Here is a 23,515-nt window from a genome sequence, read left to right as displayed (position 1 = left end):
GAGAAAGCAGAAAAGAACGGCGGACACATACAGAAAAAAATTAAGAATAAAGATAGGGAAAAGAAATAGCAACAAACATGGTAGATGTTGATTCAAAAGAGCAACTCCACCTTTCAAATAAATTAATCTTTTTTTAAAAAAAGGAATATCAATTATGAAAAGACATGGAGGAAACAGACGCATGGATGCATATTGCTAAGTTAAAAAAAGACACTCTGAAGAAGTTACATACTGTATGACTCAATATATGAGATTATGGAAAGGCAAAAGGACAAAGAGTGAAAAGACCAATGGATATCGAGAGTTCAAGGGAAGGAAGGAATGGTGGAACAAAGGAGATTTATTTTCAAAGGGCAGTGAAACCATTTTGTATGACACTGTAATGGTAGATCTATGTAATTTCAAATTTGCCAACACTCATGGAATATTCAACAAGAAGGCTGAACCCTAAAGAAAATTAGACTTATTGATAATAACGTTAACATCAGTTTAGCAATTGTTAATATCAAATATATCACAACACCTATTACTAGCATACTGCTAGTAATAGGCCAGACTAAGTTAATAATTAGTAAAGGAGGTTGAGTGGAAGAAAAACAGAGACATATGAAAACTTCCTACTTTCTACTCAATTTTTCATGAACCTATCTTATTCAAAGCATTTATTTAGAGAATTTTTAAACCTAAAAATCCTCTTAAAAGCCCATTAATTTTAAAAAACCTGAACAGACCACATCAATCATGGGAAGGAAAGAAACAAGCAAGGAAAAAGGAAGGACAATGGAGGGAAGGTAGGATCAAAGGCCTAAGTTTTACTTTCCATTGCAGGCAACATTTTTTTTAAGATAGCTTTTATTTAATGAATACAATTTTCATAGGTACAGCTTTAGGATTATAGCTTTCTTTTTTTTTTTTTTTAACAAAACTTAAAGTCAACTTTTTTTTTATGATTTATTTACTTGAAAGTCAGAGAGAGAAGGAGAGGGAGAGGGAGAAAGAGATAGAGAGAGGTCTTCCATCTGCCAGTTCACTCCCTAATTGGCCTAAATGGCAGGAGCTGCACAAACCCAAGGCCAGGAGCCAGGAGCTTCCCTCAGGTCTCCCACGTAGGTGCAGGGGCCCAAGGACTTGGGCCATCTTCTACGGCTTTCCCAGGCCACAGCAGAGCCGGAAAAGAAGCAGAACAGCCAGGTCTCAAACCGGCACCCATATGGGATGCTGGCACTGCAGATGGTGGCTTTACCTGCTACGCCACAGCGCCAGCCCCACAGTCAACTGCTGAGATTCAAAATATGCGTAGAAGTCTAGGCCTGAAAAATACTTCAACCTTATTTATGACAATCAGTAAAAAAGCCAGGTGATCTACACAATCTTAGGGGAGATTTGTGAAAAAAAAATGTAAGTACAAAAGTTACTTACTTTCAAGCCAGTAAGGCAGACAACCTACAAAATGAGGCACAAATATCAGTAAAATAAAATGTATGGGAAATACCTGCCTTAGCAGATTGTGTCCCTACAGCAATGTTGGCAAAACAATGAAAGATAATTCAAGGGAAATATTAGCTACTAAAATAATGCTTTAAAACTCATTCATCTATTTCTTGTGTATTTGTTATTTTTAAGAAATCAGAGGCCTCAAGAGCATTTAAATACCAAAGTAAGAAAATTTTTATATTGTATTTTCCTTTGTCAACACCAATCATGGCACTATCCACAAACATAACTCTCAAAAGTTGGGAAAGAAATTTTTGGCAATTTCAAGCAAATAATCATACCATTATTCTTTAAAGGTTTTTAATATAAAGATGGTGTCTACATATTATTCCTTTTAAATGTAAACAACAAAACTATATGATACCACTCTGATAATATATAAGAACAAAGTTAAGAGTCTAAAATTATACGTATAAGTATCTTAATATTAATAGGAGCAGAAATTACAGGTGATTCTCATCTTTTTCTGTTAGTTTTACACTAAACATGTATTTTTTAAAAAGATTTATTTATTTTACTTGAAAGTCAGTTACACAGAGAGAGGAGAGGCAGAGAGAGAGGTCTTCCATCCAATGGTTCACTCCCCAATTGGCCCCAACGGCCTGAGCTGCGCCGATCCAAAGCCAGTAGCCAGGAGCTTCCTCCGAGTCTCCCACACGGGTGCAGGGGCCCAAGGACTTCGACCATCTTCTACTGCTTTCCCAGGCCACAGCGGAGAGCTGGATTGGAAGTGGAGCAGCCGGGTCTTGAACCAGCACCCAGTTGGGATGCCGGCACTTCAGGCCAGGGTGTTAACCTGCTGCATCACAGTGCCGGCCCAAATATGTATTGTTTTTATAACTAATTTGACTATATAAATTTCTGTGTGCTAATTAGGATATTTGTTTTAACTTTTAAATATGTCAGAAGTGGTGGGCATGTGGTACAGTGGTTAAGTCCCCACTTGGGACACCTGTATCCCGTATCATAGTGGCTGGTTTGTCTCAGCTAATCCAATTCTGATCCTCTTCCTGTTAACACTCCCCATGGGAGGCAGCAGATGATGGTTTAAGATCTTAAGTTCCTGTCATTCATATGGCAAACCTGAACTGAGTCTGGGCTTCAGGCCTTGACATGGCCCAGCTCTGGCTGTAGGGGTCATTTAGGGAGTTTACCAGCTGATGGAAGAGCTCTCTCTGTCTCTCTCTCTCTGCCTTTCAAATAAAAAGAAAATAACATGTCACAAATATATATGAGTTTTAAGGGAAATTTTTAAAAGCATAAAAGTTGTCAGACATTATAGCAGGGTGATGCTGCAACACATGGAGATAATACAGTTTTTGTGTTATATATTCCAATAAGTCTAACGGTTATTAGATACACCCAGAATTTTAGGGAAACATTTTTGGTATTTACTTATTAAAAAATAAGATGACAGAGATATACACAAACTCTGGAAGTGATTATCTTAAGACAGGAACATAAACTGAATTTATGGATTATCTAGATTAAAAACAAAAATATATTTTTATAAATGGTAAAATATGAAAACAGATTTTGGAGGAAGTTAAAATGTGTATGTAGCAAAATAAAAGATAACAGACTCACAAGTTTAATGCTGAAAAGTCTAAACTTTATACTATTCTCAATCTCCCTATTCCTCATGAAAGTAGTACAGGATTAATATTTTATTATGTTTCACTGGAGGAGGCAGGTGGGCAAATATGGATTTAAAGGTAAAAAGAAATAAGGAGGGCCGGTGCCTTGGCTCACTTGGTTAATCCTCCGCCTGCGGCAACAGCATCCCATATGGGTGCTGGGGTCTAGTCCTGGCTGCTGATCTTCCAGTCCAGCTCTCTGCTATGGCCTGGGAAGGCAGTGGAGGATGACCCAAGTTCTTGGGCCTCTGCACCTGCATGGGAGACCAGGAGGAAGCACCTGGCTCCTGGCTTTAGATCAGTGCAGTGCTGGCCGTAGTGGCCATTTGGGGAATAAACCAACAGAAGGCTGACTTTTCTGTCTGTCTCTCTCTCACTGTCTCTAACTCTACCTGTCAAATAAATAAAAAAAAAAAGAAAAGAAAGGAAAGGTACTAATTCCAATAAATGTGTTTGAAGGTCAGTATTTTGTGCAGGAATTGAATAAAACTGAAATAAAAGGATGGGAAAAACCATCAATTCCAGATTTCATATATTTTCTAGTTTATAATCTTCAACTTGTACCTTATTTTCCTATTTATGCATGTACTAAAAACCACAAGGTAACCAGTCTCACTAGCCAATCCTGTCCAAATATTATCAGCATGCAATACCATGTTCATTGATAACTAGCCTTTTAATTTGGGCTAGAATTGATTGATAAATCTGTCACCTGAAAGATCTAACATGGTTTACGTTAAATTAAAGGGAAGCCTCTATTTCATGTCCCCAGAAGACAAGGCATTTTTTGTTTATAGGTTAAAACAAAAACAGTTTACACTGGGAAAACAGGAGACTTAGCAGAAAGTGTGAGTACCACAGACAAAAAAATATTAAAAAACTGAGAGGGAGAATATTAAAAGTGTTCATATATTGACTGTTGAAATTCTAAAGCTCTTTTCTTCCAATGTGTTCTGAGAACATTGACAGCTTTATCACCTGGAGCAAGGTTTCTCAAGATAGGCACTACTGATATTTTACATTGGATAATTGTTCATTATGAGAGCTGCCCTACACATTGCAGCATTCCCAGCTTCTACCCACTAGTTTTCAGTAGCAACCTACCTATAGACAAAACATTTCTCTGGCAAATTTCCCCTGGGGAGCCAAACTGTTCCAGTGGAGAATCACTGACAGGAGATTAGAAAATTCTTAGACCAATCTTAACAGCCCTAGAGGAAGTTTTTCAAACACCTAAAGATATTGACATCAGGATTTCTCCCTTAAAAAATGTTGCAGTTAATGTGGCCAGTGGCTTTACCTGCTAGGCCACAGCATCGGTATCTCATATGGGCACAGGTTCGAGACCTGGCTGCTCCACTTCCGTTCCAGCACTCTGCTATGGCCTGGGAAACCAGCAGAATATGGTCCAAGTCCTTGGGCCCCTGCACTGGCGTGGGAGACTCAGAAGAAGCTCCTGGCTCCTGACTTTGGACCAGCCCAGCTCTGGCCATTGTGGTCAATTGGGGGAATGAACCAGCAGGTGAAAGACCTCTCTCTGCCTCTCCCTTCTCTCTCTGTGTAATTCTGATGTTCAAATAAATAAATCTTTTTTTAAAAAAAAAAATGCTGCAGTTAAATAGTTCCATGATGAGAAGCATCTACAGCTAGTTCACAAAGTCCTGAAACAGCTTTCTTTTTTTTTAAAAAAAAAATTAGGTATTTCTTATTTTTTCTTTAAGATTTATTTCATTTATCTGAAAGAGTTATAGAGAGAGGTAGAGAGAGAGAGAGAGAGGTCTTCCATCCAATGGTTCACTCCCCAGATGGCTGCAACGGCCAGAGCTGCACCGATCCGAAGCCAGGAGCCAGGAGCTTCTTCTGTGTCTCCCACACTGGTAAAAGGGCCCAAGGACTTGGGCCATCTTCTACTGCTTTCCCAGGCCATAGTAGAGAGCTGGATGAGAAGAGGAGTGGCCGGGACTAGAACCAGCGCCCATATGGGATGCCAGCACTTCAGGCCAGGGCTTTAACCCACTGCACCACAGCACTGGCCTCCTGAAACAGCTTCCTAACACCCCTAACATCAGTTTGAACACAATCAGGGATCAAAACTCAGCTGAAGAAGCCTTCAAAGTTTAAAAACAAACAAATAAAAAACCCAAAACATACTAACAGAAAGAGTAACTTTGAGGAAATAGAGAAGGTATGGAGAAATAAACTTCAAAACAAAATTCTAAAAACTTTAATTAAATTCCTATTGATATTAAAAACCAGAATGTCGTCAAAAATAAAACACACCAAAAACATGGCTTTCAGAAATTAAAAACACAATAGCAAATGTGAAAGTCTCAAAGGTCTGAAAAAGTAAAGTAAAATTCCACAAAGTATAAAGAAAACGGCAGATAAGAAATAGGACCAGGAAATACAGCATGTAAATAGAGTTCCAAAATCAAATACACAGAAGTGAGAAAATTAAAGAAAAAAAAAAAAAAAACAGAAACTTTCTCAGAGCTGACAGGTAAGTTGCTAGACTGAAGGACTCATAAAACGCTTGGTAAATAGAATTAAATCATATTACTGTGACATTTCAAAACTTTAATACAGAAAAGCAGATTCCATAAACTTCAGATAAACAGAATGTAAAAGCTTCCAGGGGGAGATAAAAGTATGTAAAGTATTTGAAATAAAAGTGGTTTCAGATTGACCAGATGCTAAGAATTCTTTCATAATCCCCCCCAAAATCTTCCAACTTATAATTCTACATCCAGCCTAACTTACAGCTGCTTTGAAATAGACACTTAAACAAATATAACATGTCAAAACATAAGCTTCTCAGAAATCCATTGAAGACTGAAGAATCAAAATGAAGACAAAGGATTACACAAAATATAGGAAACAGGATGCACAATAGGAGGATGTACAAGTGGCAACCATATCAGGCAAAGGGCTTAAACTGGAGCAGATCAAAAGGTTCCAGGAGAAATTTCATAATGGTGGTTAAATAGAAATTACTTGAACTTCCAAATACATGGAGAGGATAAGCTGAAAACCAGCAGACAAGCTAGGACCCAACTAATGGCATGTTAAAACTATACAGACACAGAAAAGTTATCTACAAAAAACTATCACATCAGTGAGAAGAGGAAGGAGTGTAAGTGGAAATAATCTAAATGTGCACTGTCCACAGTAGTAATTTGACAATGCCTGAAATTGAAACAAAAAGAGGCAGCTATCTAAGATGTTTTTTAGAGATTTGAAACTTTAATATCAAAGGAATCAGCCAAAAATTTCTAAATGTGTTTGCTTTGTGGTGTGTGATAGTGGTGGTGGGGAGAAATGACGGACATGGAATCCACTTTGTCTAACATCACACCCTTCATGGGAATAAGCAAAGTAAGGGAATAAAGGCTCAGTCATTTTGTCCACCATGGAGCAAATGCAACAGGAAATACTTTCAAGAACTCAATCTGTGACAAAGAGCTATTTTTATTATTAAGACATGCAGATGTATTTGAAACTTAAATAATATATTAGATTCTTCCACCCTTGAAACTGTAAGCTTTTCATTAACTTCACTTCTTATACTAAATAGGCTAACATGATTTTAGAAAAATAAAACAAATATGAGTTAAGTTTAATCATAAAATTTTGATTAGAAGCATAAAGATCTGAAAACCAAATCTAAGGAAAAAAAAAGGAAAGAGAGTTGAGTATGCCATTTATTGCACTGTCAAACTGGACCAAGACTCCTGCTAAGGATGACAACAACAACAACAAAAACCTTCAAAGTGAGGATGAAAGAAATAAGGCAGTGTGAAATTACATGCCAAAATCTAGGAGAAAGTAAACCAGAAATAAACTACATTCTCACTTCTGCTCCGAGAGCATTTGTCTACCCAAAAGAAAAGGCTGAGAAATAAGGCTGAGCTGCTACAAACTCTGCTAGGATATTTTAAAAAGTCAAAACACAGGGCCTCACAACACAGTTGGAGACTCTGATAAAACACAGCCTAATTTAAGTTGAGACTTCAAGGGCAACATCATCAAAACGAAGATTGGAAGTAAAGTAGAAATATGAATTCAAATCTGTTTACTGTTATGTGTGTTAACAGAAGGAATCCCAAATATTAAAAATCCAGCAAGTGACCTGAGATTGGTAGCATCCCTAAGTATCTTTCTGAGAAAAGTGCACCTTCTTAGGAAAGATACTATTGGGGCCTGTGCTGTGGCTTAACAGGTAAAGTTGCCGCCTGCAGTGCCGGCATCCCATATGGGCGCCAGTTAAGTCCCAACTGCTCTACTTCTGATCCAGCTCTCTGCTATGGCCTGGGAAAATAGCAGAAGTTGGCCCAAGGACTTGGGCCCCTGCACCCACGTGGGAGACCTGGAAGAAGCTCTGGCTCCTGGCTTTGGATTGGCGCAGCTCCAGCCATTATAGCCAATTGGGGAATGAACCAAAGGATGGAAGATCTTTCTCTGTTTTTCTTCCTCTCTCCGTGTAACTCTTTCCAATAAAAAAATAAAGCATTTTTTTTTTTTTGACAGGCAGAGTGGACAGTGAGAGAGAGGCAGAGAGAGAAAGGTCTTCCTTTGCCGTTGGTTCACCCTCCAATGGCCGCCGCGGTCAGCGCGCTGCGGCCGGCGCACCGCGCCGATCCGATGGCAGGAGCCAGGAGCCAGGTGCTTTTCCTGGTCTCCCATGGGGTGCAGGGCCCAAGCACCTGGGCCATCCTCCACTGCACTCCCTGGCCACAGCAGAGGGCTGGCCTGGAAGAGGGGCAACCGGGACAGAATCCGGCGCCCCGACCGGGACTAGAACCCGGTGTGCCGGCGCCGCTAGGCGGAGGATTAGCCTAGTGAGCCGCGGCGCCGGCCCAAAATAAAGCATTTTTTAAAAAAGATACTATTATACTATGACTCATATAGACTTATATAATCTTTTTTGAAAAAGACTTATTTATTTCTTTGAAAGAGGTACACACACACACACACTCATACAGAGAGAGAGGGGATTTTCACCTGCTGGGTCACTCTCCAACTGACCGCAACAGCCCAAGCTGAGCTGATATGAAGCCAGGAGCCAGGAGCTTCTTCACAGTCTCCCATGCTGGTGCAGGAGCCCAAGGACTTGGGCCATAGCAGAGAGCTGGATAAGAAGTGGAGCAGACGGGACTCAAACCGCTACCCATATGGGATGCTGGCACTGCAGGCGCTGGCCCCTATATATTCTTTTCTAATACAATACTTGGAAGACCAATATGTGTGCATGCACACACATACGCACACACACACAGACACAAAAATGAGCCGGCACAAACAGATTTATCAAAAATTTAGAAACTACAGTTATCTGGCATAGACAATAAATGAACTACAAACACTAAGCCAATAAAAGCTGGCATTTTCAGCAGGTAACTAGAAACAGTACAGATGGACATGGCCAATATTTTTAAAAAATACTGATGAATGAGTTAAGAATCCCAGTGAACTCAAAGCAGGAAAAAGAATACCAACACAAAAACATCTTAGAGGAATGGAAGAAAAATTATGGGGTCTGGCGCTGTGGCATAGCAGGTAAAGCCGCTGCCTGTGGTGCCAGCATCCCATATGGGTGCCAGTTCGAGTCCCGGCTGCTCCACTTCTGATCCAGCTCTCTACCATAGCCTGGGAAAGCAGGGGAAGATGGCCCAAGATCCTGAGCTCCTGCAGCCACGTGAGAGTCCCAGAAGTTCTTGGCTCCTGGCACCGGATCAGCCCAGCTCTGGCAGTTGCGGCCATTTGGGGAGTGAACCAGTGGATGGAAGACCTTTCTCTCTCCGCCTCTGCCTCTCCTTTTCTGTAACCCTGACTTTCAAATAAATAAATCTTAAAAAAAAAAAACTTTGACAAACAAAATATGCTAAAAGACAGATTCCCTTCAAAGTAGCAAGAACCTGACAGCTGACTTCTCAAAATAAAGAATAAAAACCAAAATAGGGAGAGTGTTATCTTCAAGGTAGTAAAAAATAAATAACCACAAATGTATAATTTAATATCCCCAATATACTCCTAAAGATTTAAGGCAAAACAAGGACATTGTAAGATAAGCAAAAACTTAAGAGAATTGGCTAACAGAATGGAATGTCTAATGGATATATATACACATACATATATATATTTTAAGATTTACTTATTTATTTGAAAGGCAGAGTTACAGAGAGGCAAGAGCCTCTTCCAGGTCTCCCATATGGGTCAGGGGCTTTCCCTGGCCATAGCAGAGAGCTGGAATGGAAGTGGAGCAGCCTGGACTCCAACTGCTGCCCACAAGGTATGCCAGCACCACAGGTGGCAACCTCACCCACTAAGCTACAGTGCTAGCCCCTGATGGATATTTAAAATTAGATATTTCTAAAGAGTATACTCACATTAAAACAGAAAGATCCCAAAATAAATGAAGGAATTAAGAACAAAGAGGGGGGTAAATATATTAAGAACTAACACTGATGGCAGAAAATAGGGCTGGCCAACAGAAATACATAAAATAATTTGACATTTTGTAACAACTATATTTCAAAAAACAAGGTTAAATTAACTATAATCTCAACTTGCAATCAAAATGAAAAGGACAGATATTTTAAATGTTGTCATATTAAGTCTTTGAAATCTGGTATTTATTTTACATTTACAAACATCACAACCTAGACTGTCACACTAGCCAAATTTCAAATGCTCAAAATCCACATGCAGCCACTGGCACTATAATGGGTATGGTAACTGCAGAACTTGCTTTCTGAAGTCATGGCTACACATAAAATTCAAATAACAACATCAGCAGAATATAAACCAATAATGGACTAAAAGGAGACAAAGCTATGATCTAGGAAGAGAGTAATACTCCAAGCACAGAAAAGATATTTGCCATATTGCTACAAATCTTTAAGTAAAACAGAAAACCCCATATAAAACTGGGAAAGACCTAAAAAGACAATGAGATAATTCCAAAAAAAGGGACACCTAAATAACTAAAATGTTTTTGAGAAAGTGCTCAATATCATTAGTAACCAGAACAGTATAAACTAAAACAACATAAAGCTACATTCCTCAGAATCTACATCCAACTGTTAGTTGGATGGCAGAAATAAAGGGATCTATCATATACTATTGTGAGGATATAAACTGCTATATCCAGTGATAGAGAAGTTTGACTAAACAAAGTGATGTTGAAGATAAATATATGTAAATGCATGTTATGAGGATAAGAATACTACAAGTATAAGGACATTCATTGTGGCACTGTGCATAACTGCTAAGAATGAAACACAATACAAATGTCCACCAATAATTAGACTAGTTAACTCCACTTATTCCTAAAAAGATTGTACTGTTACACTATAAACATTACCATACAGCAATGAAAATATCTGAACAAGGTTAAGTTCAATAAACATTAACAGTTAAATCTCAGAGAAAAAAGCATACAAAATGATATATAAGTCAATTTTCACAAAGTAAAAAGAAAAGCAAAACTAGTGTATATTGTTTGGAATGCTGACATATGTGGTTAAAAAAATACTAGGAGGAAACATGGAAAATTATTACCACAGAAATCAAGATAATGTCACCCTCTGAGGTGCAAAGGGGGATGTCAGGAATGAATGGATGACAGGTGCTCCTCTGGTGCCACTTATATTCTAGTTCTTGACTTTAGTAGTGATTACAGAGTTCACTTTAGTTACACATTATACTATGCATATGTTTGTGACACTTTTCTGCATATTTAGTATTTTTTCATAAAAAGATTTAAAAATTCTAAGGCAAATTAATTGCCTTGTACTTTTTCTACTGTGGTAAATATTCAGTTTCAGTACAAAGGAATCTAGTTTTGAATCTATCTGACATGACTGTACAAATAGAGAGCAGTAAGCACTAAGCAATAATGCAAAAATAGGATCCACGGCCCAAACTTTTACAGTATGTAATCTGTGACTTCCATAGTGTACCCTAAAAAGGTCACACCACACAATCAATAATACCAACACAATAAACGGGAGGAATTTTCAATTCGTAGTTTTAAAAAAATACATAAGTGATGATTCCTCAAAGTATCTTTATAAAGAAGAAAACGCAAAGATTGGGATTTTTTAAAAGTAAGATAATATAAAACGAAAGTGAAAAAGAAATTGCAGTTTCACTATGAAAGTTTTACAAATCCTTTCTTAAAAAATGCTGAACCCTTATAAGGTATAAACATTATTTCCAACAAAAACAGGTAGCGTTTAACTGAGAAACCAAAAGCTTAAAATATAGCACGTATCCACAGAAAGGTAAGATAAACAACCTTTTAAAAAAATCTATCATCCACGGTATTGGGAGAGAAAATTTGACTATGACCCTTCTCTATCAACCATAAAACTCAGTATCAGCAACTACACAACTGCATATCCCTCTGAGAGCAAGCACTGGCTTTTCGTTGCGGCAACAACAGAAGACAAGGAGAGAAATTCTACTCCAGGGTCCGCTACCCGCTCCTTCCTGCAAGCCGCCCAGGGAAGGCTTCGAGCTCAGCAAAGAAGCGGGCACAGCCACTTAAATGCAATGCTCTGGTCAAGTCAAAATGCACACACCGGGGTTGTCTCTCTCCCTGGTTAGGTTCCCTGCTCTGTGAAAGTCATCAGTCACCTGCCGAGGCGGCAGAGATCCCATTTCTCTCGAACCCGGACAGCGTGCATCTCACCCAGCACCTCGCTGCAGGCCCAAGCGTCCTCAGGACTCCCGCTACTCGTCAGAGATTTAAAGACAGGCTTATGGTGAGGTCACGAGAGAGAACGATCCCGACTGGTCCTGGCCTGCCCGGCCTAGAAAAGCCTTCCCACTTCCCACATTCTCGGTCTCCCCAACCTTCTATCCGCCCCTTTTCGGTTTGCCTTTGGCCACCCGCTCCCCTGACCGTCCTTGTCAGGACAGCCTACCCCCATATTACCTCGCGCAAGAAAGCGTGTCTTTACCAGGACAAAGCGGGGATCCCGCGACTGTAAGTACCGCTTCCCAAGACCGCCTCGCTGCGTTCTCTACTGGGCTCCACCTGCAGCTGCCAACGGTAAAACAATTACTCCCGACATGCCCCGCGCACGCACAGCCTCTCCTAGCCCGCACGCCCCCAGAGCAAGCACGTGACCTCCTTGGGCCTCCGTCCACGCCCACTTCCGTTCCTCCACTTTCTCTTAGGAGGGAGGAGGGAGCTAGGGGTGTTAAAGAGAAGCGACTTCCTCCTCCTTCCAGCCCCCGCCCCTCTACCCCCTGCTACAATGTCTTCCGGGTCGTGAGCGCCTCGGAGCCTTCTGGGAAAACATCTCATTTCCTCCCCTCCCCCTCCTCCTGCCTTCAACCAACCAGCCTCCCGTCAGAGAGTGACATGCGCAGTGAGTGCCTCCAGTCTCTTCTACCCGAACCCCCCCTCCCCCCCAAGCAGAGAGACCCCAGCAGCAGCAGCAGCTGATGATGAAGAGGGAGGCAGTGGCAGAGGGGGGGCACCTTTTATTTCTATTTTTAAAGGGACAGGACACTAATTTTACCCCACTTCAACCTTGAATTGAGGGGGGTTGGGGGAAGGCGACTGAGTTCCTTCCCCCACCCTCCAGCCCCGAGCCCTGAGAGGGGGATTGAGCCAGAGAGAGAAGGAGAAGGAGTTTCTTCTTCTTCGAAAATCCCCATCCACGACTCCTACCCCCTCACCCCTCCACTCGCCTCCCTCTCGAGCCCCCTCCACCCTCCTCCTCTTTGGCCGTGAGAGGAGGAGAGAAAGAGACCAAAAGCCTCTTAGCAACACAGACCCTTCTCTGCTGCTACTGCTGCTGCTGCTGCTGCTGCTGCTGTTGCTGCTGTTGCTGCTGCTGTTGCTGCTGCTGCTGCTGCTGCTTGGCCCTGGCTGGAGACATCTCACTACACCCAGGAGCAGCCACTTCCCCAGCTCTCCTCCTCCTCCTTCGCCTCCTCCTCCTCCACTCCCCCCCTTTATTACCCTTTGTGTCATCCTCCACAGCTCCAGGGAAGGCACTCAAAAGTGGGGGGCAGGAAAGGTAAGTGTGTCTGTGGGGGCTTCACTGCCTTCCTCTGGCTCTGACTTTCACTCCGGGGCAACAGTAGCACCAAACCACAGACGCAGTGGCGCTCCGGGGTGAGGAGGGGGTGGTGCTGGGGGGGTGGTGAGTGAAGGAGGGGTTGGAGTGGGGAGGGGCGTGTGAGGTGGGGTGTCCATCCTGTCAGGGGAGGAAGGGCACTTTTATTTTTATTTGCTGTTGTCAAAAGTGGTTTCTCTCCTCCAGCTAACATCTGATTGTGTCTTGCTCCACTGGGGGAGAATACAAAAACAACCCCCTCCTTCCTCCAATGAGGCGCCAGGGAAAGAGACAGAAAGAGGCACACTTTCTAGATGTCACTTACAAAATTCATTGGGAGAGCTTTTTTCTCTTTTCCTAGGAAAAGCTCCACTGCATTTGTTTCTGAGTGGGAAAATGTCGGGATCTGAATTGTATTGGAACTGCTTATCCATTTGTAGACCTGAGTGTTTCCCCCCTTTTTGGTCCTGTATGTGATTTGGATATTGACTTCAGGATTGGAAGACTTGATTGGTTTTGGCTTTAGGGTTTGAATTTTCCATTTTTTGATCTTGTCTGACTTGCATAGAAAATTTCAGATTTTTAGTTCATAGAGGCCTTAGGTTGGGTTTTGACTTGTATTATGGCTTTTTTGGTTAATGTGTGTTTGATGTATCAGTGTATAAAGTTAGGAGCTCAGAATGCTTGAAGTTTAAATGCCACTGGTATTGTCTCTTCCCACATATGTTCCTGATATTTATTTTCCATAAGATGAGAATGTGAACTATTTTGTAATTAATCTGAGTATTTTTATAATCTTTGTAACTTGTCTGAACAAGTAATCCTCATTGAAAACTTCATGTTGCCTGGCTTCATGGAAGGCCAGACCTCTCCATCAATAGTTTGCTGGATTGGTACCACTTTTAGTTTTAACTGAATTATTTATTTTAGTGTTGTAAATTGAGATGAGTTTTTCTTCTCTCAGGGTACTGAACCAAATTGCTCACTATATGTAAAAGGAGACAGATTTTTAAAATGTTTGTATAAGTCAAAGAAATCATGAAGTTATAGTTGGTACACTAATTGTAGTTACAGATAAACTGAAAGGTAAATCCACATTTAGGTTTTTAAATTAGCAATTTTGATAAAAATCACTGTTCATTTTTACATGGTATGTTCTTAGTGAACAAATTTCATTCAGTGCTGTATTTTATTTCAGAAACGCTGGAAAGTATTTTTATCTGGTGTAGGCTTTTTACCAGAGCTTACATTGGAAACTAGCATTTTGTTTCATACATATATTTCTTGATCTTTTCCTTGAAGATGGATGCACACATTCATTCTCTCTCTCCCTCTCCCCCACCTCTCGTTTTTTTCTCTCTCTTTCTCTCCCTCCCTCTTTTTTTTTTTTTGTAACTGCATTGGTATCTCTGATCCCATAATTTATGTCAGCAAAAAATATTCCTCTGTAAAGCAGCAATTTTGCGATCAGACTGGCAATATGAAAACAGCAATTTGATCAGCTAGAAAGGATTGAAGAAATATAAATCTAGAAAGATATTTGACAAATATTATAAGGGCATGATAATACTTTTAATTTTTTTACTTTCCTCATGGTAAAGGAAAGATATAACATACTCATTTTAATAACAGAAAAGCATTGCATATGTGGAAACGTGTTCTGGAAAATTTTAATTACAAACTGTGTGCAAAAGTAGACATTTACACACAGGAGGAAAAAAGCTGTGTAGCAATAAATACTATGGCTTTATTTCCCTCTTTCTGTTAGAAATTTGAACAGTTTCTTCCCTTACTGTGAGATATAATTGGTATGCTTAAATGGAAATTTGTGCCAGCTCAAATTTTTCTCCCAACATCAATACTACTATTCCAGGCCACCTAGGATTTCTTATCCTCTAACCCTAACATAAGAGTTAGAAAGTAGAACTTAGTGAAGAATACATTTTAAGTAAGTGAATTGTGTAGATAATTGAAGTGGTAGTTGCCCAGCAGGCAGCTGAATAAAAATTTACTCAAATACCTTTACTTATTTTGTTTCTGTTTTTCTTTGAAAACATTTCTTATCCTTCTCCGCTCCCCCAGATGACCCTTTATGATTGTTGGAAGATTCTAGACTTTCTCCAAATTGAATAATGATTTATGCTGGAAACTTTTTATTATATTTTTTATTACAGCTAATTTTTTAAGCACTAAAACCTGGATTTTTGGTGTGGTGATTTTTCAACTAGGTGATATCTTAGAAGTCAGATGGACCCAGCTCTTTTTAAATATTTATTTATTTATTTATATTTGAAAGGCAGAGAGGCAGAGGGGGGACATCTTGCATGCACTGATTTACTTCCCAGATTCCTATAATGGCAGGACTGGGCCAAAACAATGCCAGGAGCCTGGACTTCAATCTAGGCTCCCATGTGGGTGGCCAGGACCCTACTTCTTGAGACATCATTGGCTGCTTCCCAGAGTGTGCATTAGCAGGAAGCTAGAATCTGAAGTGGAGCCAGGACTGGAATCCATGCACATCAGTACTGGATGCAGGTGTCCGAAGTGAAATCTTAGCTGCTGGGCCAAATGCCTACCCCTATCCACCTCTTCATGTTGCATACTGCTGAAGTTCAGGGAGCTTGAAGAACTTCCCCAAGGTTGCAAGGCCTGCAAGTAGGCAGAGGAGGTCTGGAGGATTCAGGTCTCTTGACACTATGCTGCACTACCTCAATTTACTTTGTCAGGCTTAAAACTAGCATGTATGATTTCTGTGTATAGCATTTTAGGGCTTTTTTTTTTTTGACAGGCAGAGTGGACAGTGAGAGAGAGAGACAGAGAGAAAGGTCTTCCTTTGCCTTTGGTTCACCCTCCAGTGGCCGCCACGGCCGGCGCACCGCGCTTATCCGATGGCAGGAGCCATGTGCTTCTCCTGGTTTCCCATGGGGTGCAGGGACCAAGGACTTGGGCCATCCTCCACTGCACTCCCTGGCCGCAGCAGAGAGCTGGCCTGGAAAAGGGGCAACCGGGACAGAATCTGGCGCCCCGACCGGGACTAGAACCCGGTGTGCCGGCGCCGCAAGGTGGAGGATTAGCCTATTGAGCCACGGCACCGGCCCAAGCATTTTAGGGCTTTATGTGGAAGAATATTAAGGTAAATAGCTTTGAAGCCATAAGCCTGTCTATAATTCAGTAATTTTCACTGATTTTTTAAAAAGTAATAATTTCACTCACTGTTAATGGTTCTATTTTAAAAATTATTTTAACTTTCTCTAATGCTTATGTTTCTCCCTGTGCTTCAATTTACTTACTAGTCTTGTGTTAAGGATATATATATATGTGTGTGTGTGTGTGTGTGTGTATGTATATATACATATATTAAGAAATAGAATTCAAGTTGCATTTTAAATATTTACTTGTGAGTCTTGTCACATGAACTAGTTAAGGACAAAGCCTAGTACACAGTAGGCCTTACTGGTTGTTTGTCATAAAACATACTAGTTTTGGAGTTTAATGTGTTTGAATTTCTTTATTTCTGTTTGTGGCATTCCTTTCTTTTCCTTCTTGCTATACTTTTCACTATTATGAAATTCTTTTCATGAGAATTTCCTTTTATTTTTTTTTTAATCTCTGCTGTAGCTTTCTCTTTTTCTAATTAACAACCAAGTTAAATACTGTTAACAACATAACACTCATAATAAGAAGTAAAAACATGTTCCTTTGTAATCCTTGTACAGTATATAATTTATAAAAAAGTGAGTTATTTTCTATAAGCAATGATTTAGAAAATCCATTTAAAAATATACTTGTAATTGTTTAGGGTACACTGAAATTTCATTTCATTGAGTTACTAGTGCAATGGGTTATTGGAATGATTAGACTAATATTACCATCTCTATAAAGCAACAGTTATTTAGGTAACACATTTCCCTGACTTTGTTTTTTTGATCCTTACCCAGACAGTTATCAACTTTCCAGTTTTCTATGGATATGAAGATTTACTCCTAGTCATCAGTGGGACCCCATGAAGTCAGCCAGAAAGCCTTTGTCCAACTTATGTACCTTTGTAAACTTGTCTGGATTTTGAATGTATGTGCAAAACAGATTGTATTTAGCTATTCATTAAAAGTCTATTATGTCTATCAGGCATTGTGCTAGGTATTTGAAAACAAGGGTGGTTGTTATAGGTTAATGTGAAAGAATATCTTAATTGTCTGTAAGTGTATTTGTCATATCTTTATTCTGGTGTTTTAGCTAAATGAATTTTATATTAACTAAATGGATACTGTTAGGTGGGAAGATATATGTTAAGTAGGATATTTCTGCATTTTGTTAGAAAAATATTTTTCAAAATTTTCCACTTAATGCTATATTTTAAGGTTGTCTTCTATATAGAGTTTATTCATTTTGGACAGCCATAAAGTCCATGTGGCTATCATTGCTGAATTTTTATTGCTAGCCATATATAATTCCATTATTTGAATATGATTTATACTCTTTATTAAATTAATTCATTACTTTTTCGAAAACACTAAATGCAAATTCTCCAAACTTAAACTTTCTTCTCAAAAGTAAATTTCCTACCTCATATAGCAGGTAATCTTATATGGTTGAATTGAAAGACGTTATATGTTTTGATTTTGACTTTTAAAATATTTTCTACTATATATCATGCAAATCTAACATCATGATTTAATTATTGTGCGGTAATGCGCAATACTTAGGAGCTTTGGGGTTTTTATTATATTTTGGATAAATTACTCCAAGATTCTCACACAGAACTTCCCAGTACTAGTTCTAAATCTGTAGTGATTTTAAATATTTTTGGTATGGTTTCTTCAGCTTTAGGAAAATTACTTGGAAGTTTCTTAGTAGATGAATGTTTCAAAAATCTTATCTCAGTCTTTGCCATGGCTTTCATATGTAATAGAAATGTTTGTTGAGAGAAAAAGTACTGGATTAAATTTGTCCTCCTTAAAGTCTTAACTTTTAGGATACTGTTGATTCACAGTTTTTAAAAAGGAAGGGGTGGCTGTGTGAGTGTGGTATACTAGGAACACAAATAGATTTGTGAGTGGTAAATTCTGATCTCTTTCACATTCATTCCTAAATTTCTATTTTATAAATAGTCATAGTTTCATTTAATACTACCCAGCAATGTGATAAACACATCAATTCCAATCAGTCCTTAGGGTGCTCCTGTGAACTTTCATTATGTTCCCCATGTTACAAATTCAGAAACTGATTACTAAGCAACAGCATTTTGTCATTATATAGCAGCAAAGTACTTTAGCACATTAACTTTGACACTTCCTAATTGAAGACACAGTCATAGTAAAGAGTATTTGTCAACCTATGCTTGAGAAACATTAGTAAAACTATGGCCTGATAGCTTATTGATACCGTGTTAAGAAAATTTCTGAAGGTTTACAGTCAGAAAAACAAACAGTAATCCCCAGTCTTTATAAGAAATGTAGGTGTAGACAAGTCAGCAACTTAAAGTATGCATGAAGTCAGTCTTCACTTTATATGACAAAAATAACGTTTGGGCCTTCTAGATACTGAATTTCCTTTAAATTGCAAAGATTTGGGTTTAGTGTTCTGTTACATGAAGTTTAGAGGATCCAACAATATATGGCCCAATGAGTATTTATTATAAAATTTTTATGTAAATGTGTTGATAGTGAAAAATCACTAAACAAAAGGGAATTCTGTTTAGTGCTTTGATGTGTTTGTACACATTATCTTCTAGACTCTTGTCATAAAACCTTCTCATATTATATTACATACATAGAATTAAGTTTAATATATTTTTAGCACTACAGAAAATCAAAATTAAAAAAATATTTGAGAGGCAGAGAAAAAGAAAATTCCTATCTCTGATCACAATGGCCAGGACTGGACCAGGCTGGGACTAGACCAGGCTGAGAACTCAATCCGAGTCTCCTTTGTGGAAGGCAAAAACTCAGTAATTAGGACTATCACTAGAGGAAGCTGCAGTCTAGACCCAAGGTATCATACCCAGTGATTCAGATATAAAAGACAGGGATCTTTTAAAAATATACTTATTCACTTATTTATTTATTTGAAAGAGTTATGGAGAGCTAGGAAGAGACAGAGAGAGATCTTCCATTCATTGATTCATTCCACAAAGGCCAGGACTGAACCAGGAGCTTCACCCGGATCTCCCACGGGGGTTCAGGGACCCAAAGACTTGGGCTCTCTTCTGCTGCTTTTCCCAGGCCTGTAGCAGGGAGCTGGAACAGAAGTGGAACAGCTCAGACGTGAACTCTTGCCCATATGGGATTGCCAGCATCACAAGCAGTGGCTTTACCTGCTAAGCCACAGCACAAGTCCCAGAACACAGATATCTTAACTAACATGTTGACCACTAGGCTAAATGCTTGCCCCCAGAAATAGTTTTTAGCATAAGAACGAACAACTTGGGACCAGTGCTGTGGCATAGCAGGTTAAGCTGCCATCTGCAGTGTCAGCATCTCACATGGGCACTGGTTTGAGTCCTGGATGCTCCACTTCTGATCCAGCTCCCTGGTAATGAACCTGGGAAAGCAGTGGAGAATGGCCCAACTGCTTCAGTCCCTGCACCCTCGTGGGAGAACTAGGTGAAGCTTCTGGCTCCTGGCTTCTTCCTGGCCCAGCTATGGCCTTCACAGCTATCTGGGGAGTGAACCAGCAGAAGGAAGATCTCTGTCTCTGTCTCTCTCTAATTCTGACTTTTAAATAAATAAATAAGTCTTTAAAAAAAAAGAGTGGACAACTTGTTGAATTCTCTAGATTACTAAGTTGCCCCATAGTTAGTTGTTCCTTAAAATTGCTACTAAATTAAAATCTGTTTTTCAACCAGCTAATCAGAATTGATGTCTACATCATTGTTTTTTAGGAGAAAAGAGAAATAAAAAAATTTGTTTTTGTATTTTATTTATCAAGTAAGTTTAATGTTCTCAAGTACATACACATTCATTTATATATGCTTGTACTGATTATCATCATATAAACTTGGAGGCCCACAGATTTTGGAAATACTTTTAAATGCTAAAGAAATTGTACTTTTATAAATTATACTATTATATTTCAAAGACAAAAATTTTTTACAAATGATTTCTTGCTAACAAAAACAATCTGAATAGTGAGCAGGATAGAGTTTATCTCTGGACCCAAATAATTTCTGTAGATAATTTAAAGTTAAGTCAATTTAAACTGAAGATTCTACTCAGCATTTCCATTTCAAACATCTCAGAAGTTATAATGTGTCGATATCACTCCTGAAAGAGACCAGGAGGATCCAGGGTTAACATACTTAGATATGTCTTCTAAATGTAGTTGTACATAATAGATAATGGAAAAGAAAATCGCTAATGATAGCGAACATGGTTTAAAACTTATACTTTATTCAGAGTTGTTGCAAATTTTTGTTTGAGTCTTTATTTCTGTTGACCTATAAAACCTTTCTTAGAGAACTTATAATTAACTTTTGTTATACTGAGTAAGTTGTTAGAACATACTGTTTTGAAGGACTCAGGTAAGTTTTGTAAGTTAGTCAGCAATTCTACAATGGAGAACAATTATTTGTACATTTGTGTTTTACTGAGTTTTTTTTTTATTTGTTTGGTTTGGTTTGTTTTTGCCAACCAACCAAAAATCCAGCATTAAGAAGAAATTTTTCTGTGAGGTGTTAATGTTAAAACTTATATTCCTGTACTACATTTGTTTTTTAATTTAGTGACTCTATCTCAAGTTAGGAGTAAACCTAAAATATGTTTTAAGATTAAGTGCCAAATTCTATTTAGTTTCACTCTTATATTCACAGCTATTTTTTTTAACACACATTGTGAAGTATCTACTAATCTGTTGGCCGTTAATTAACCTAATCTGTACATTTTTAATATTAGCATCTAAAAAGAATAATTCAAACTGTATGTAACAATAATTGGGGGAAACGGGGCGGCCAGTGCTGTTGCAAAGCAGGTAAAGCCACTGCCTGCAGTGCCAGTAACCCATATGGGCACCAGGTTCGAATCCCGGTGCTCAACTTCCGATCCAGCTCCCTGCTGATGGCCTGGGAAAGCAGTGGAAGATGGCCTAAGTCCTTGGGCCCCTGCACCCATGTGGGGGATCCTGAGGAGGCTCCTGGCTTCTGGCTTTGGATTTGCACAGCTCTGACTGTTGCGACCAATTGAGGAGTGAACCAGCGGATGGAAGACCTCTCTCTCTCTGCTACTCCTCTCTCTGTGTAACTCTGACTTTCAAATAAAATAAATAAATCTTAAAAAAAAAAAAGATATATCAATGTAAAACACAGCTACTGAGTAAGAATAAAAGGAATTCTGTTTGGAAGTTAAATGTAAAATTTATCATTAATATTAAATGGCATCAGAATATCAGAATATGTAGAAAATCATCCTTAATAACAGAAATTTAATGTTATTTTTAAAGCATTGTTCTGAAATCATTTTCTTCCTTCCACATTTATTATACTGGAGTTTGTGCTGAAGGATTTCTTGGTCATTTTAGAGACTGTAATCTAGTTAAAAGGTTTGTTTATGCTTCCATCCCTGTTCTGCTGATGGTATTAGAATGCAGGCCAGAGCCAGACGTCTAACTGTTTACAATATTCAAACTTCAATTAAAGCTACAGTATTAAGCCTACTATATATCAAGAAACTCATACCAGCTACAAGCATCACTAGACTTTCCTAATTCTACCACTTCTTGAGAATATTTCTCTTATGAAATGTTAGCATTGAATTCTTTCATAGATGTGTAAAAGGAAGCTTGTTTTTCTACCAGAAGTAATAAAGTATTTTGATTTAACAATTTGTTTGGATAATAGAAGTCTTAACAACTTATATTAATGCATATATCTCAGTTTAAGAAGTCCATCTTAGTTGTTTTAAAATTAATATATTCTTTTTTTTAAAGATTTGTTTTTTATTTATTTGAAAAGCAGAGTTACAGAGAGAGAGATCTTTCATCCACTGATTCACTCTGCAAATGGCTGCAAAGGTCAGGGCTGTGCCAGGCTGAAGCCAGGAGATTGGAGCCTCTTCTAGGTCTCCCATGTGAGTATAAGGGCCCAAGTACTTTAGCCATCCTCTGCTGCATTTCCCAGTTACATTAGCAGTGAACTGGGTCAGAAGAGGAGCAGCAGTGTCTCAAACTGGTGTTCATATGGGATTCCCGTGTTACAGGTAGCAGTTTTATTTGCTATACCACAGGACTGGCCCTGATACAGTCTATGACAGATGTAACTTTGCAATCCAGTTGGTTGGAAAACTACAGCATAAAAACATAACAGTATATTGCTATTAGTACATTACTCTTAGATGTGAAAGGAATGTAGGTAATACTTAAATTTAATCTTACGTTGCTTTTCTGTGTTACTGCTCTTGCTGTTTGTAGTTTTTTTTTTCTTCTTTTTTTTTGACAGGCAGAGTGGACAGTGAGAGAGACAGAGAGAAAGGTCTTCCTTTGCCGTTGGTTCACCCTCCAATGGCCACCGCGGCCAGCGCGCTGCGGCCGGCGCAACGCACTGATCCGATGGCAGGAGCCAGGTGCTTCTCCTGGTCTCCCATGGGGTGCAGGGCCCAAGCACTTGGGCCATCCTCCACTGCACTCCCTGGCCACAGCAGAGAGCTGGCCTGGAAGAGGGGCAACTGGGACAGAATCCGGTGCCCCAACTGGGACTAGAACCTGGTGTGCCGGCGCCGCAAGGCGGAGGATTAGCCTAGTGAGCCGCGGCGCCGGCCAGTTTTTATGTTTTAAGCATAGTGTTAAATTGTTTTAAAGGTTATCAAGAAGTCTTTAAAACATTTCTTCAGCAGCTTTTTATTTTTTGCCGCTAACCTTTGCCAGTTAAAAAATTATTTGAGTTCTAAGTGTGTTTTTCTAATTAATAGGCATATTTGCTATATACATCTTTCTTTTCTGTAAAACTTGAATGTATTCTTTAATTTTAGATATTGATTGGTAAAATGTATATGTTATTTAGGTATGTATGTACATTTTTATTGGAGTCTAAGTTTATAGCAGATATAGACAAAATGCATCCATTCTTTATGTATACATATTTTCATTAAATACTAAGTTTATAACAGGTATAAAAATATTCAGAAAAGATGGAAAATTAGACTGTATCAAATTAATTGCCACTAGCACACTTTTAATTAAGAAATAATGCAGTGAATAATACAGTGTAAAGGTTTACATGACTCATTTTCCTGACCACTGAAAGAAACAAGAGATTTATTTAGGAATAATATAAGAAAATTAAATAACTACCAGTGGTATGTGAGGATACGAACTAAAAAC

The 23,515-nt window shown here is 38.9% G+C and overlaps 2 protein-coding genes across 32 annotated transcripts in view; one reads left to right on the top strand and one right to left on the bottom strand.

Annotated features, from left to right (window-relative positions):
• ORC4 (origin recognition complex subunit 4) overlaps nucleotides 1-13,268 on the bottom strand; it is a 74,888-nt gene extending 61,620 nt beyond the window's left edge. For 3 of the 14 annotated variants that reach the window (XM_051849567.3, XM_089329200.1, XM_089329206.1), the window contains exons 1-2: nucleotides 12,923-13,122; nucleotides 12,098-12,180 (exon numbers count right to left, since the gene is read on the bottom strand). In XM_051849567.3, the coding sequence (XP_051705527.3) occupies nucleotides 12,098-12,180; nucleotides 12,923-13,122 (283 nt within the window). Of the gene's footprint in view, nucleotides 1-11,771; nucleotides 11,866-12,072; nucleotides 12,397-12,922 lie in introns of those variants that run through there. The other 11 variants (XM_070070958.2, XM_089329202.1, XM_017342836.4 and 8 more) reach the window with 10 other exon arrangements.
• The window catches only part of MBD5 (methyl-CpG binding domain protein 5), a 489,398-nt gene continuing 478,265 nt past the window's right edge, over nucleotides 12,383-23,515 (top strand). For 9 of the 18 annotated variants that reach the window (XM_070070953.2, XM_017342832.4, XM_070070947.2 and 6 more), the window contains exon 1: nucleotides 13,031-13,168. The gene's annotated coding sequence lies outside the window, so the exon portion shown is untranslated. Of the gene's footprint in view, nucleotides 12,512-13,028; nucleotides 13,169-23,515 lie in introns of those variants that run through there. The other 9 variants (XM_089329197.1, XM_089329195.1, XM_089329194.1 and 6 more) reach the window with 4 other exon arrangements.

Source organism: Oryctolagus cuniculus, chromosome 3 (genome assembly GCF_051225735.1).
Source record: "Oryctolagus cuniculus isolate XC-2025 breed Fujian yellow rabbit chromosome 3, ASM5122573v1, whole genome shotgun sequence".
Lineage (NCBI taxonomy): Eukaryota > Metazoa > Chordata > Mammalia > Lagomorpha > Leporidae > Oryctolagus > Oryctolagus cuniculus.
The sequence above is the reverse complement of the archived record's forward strand: the minus strand, read 5'-3'. Positions and strand labels throughout refer to the sequence as shown.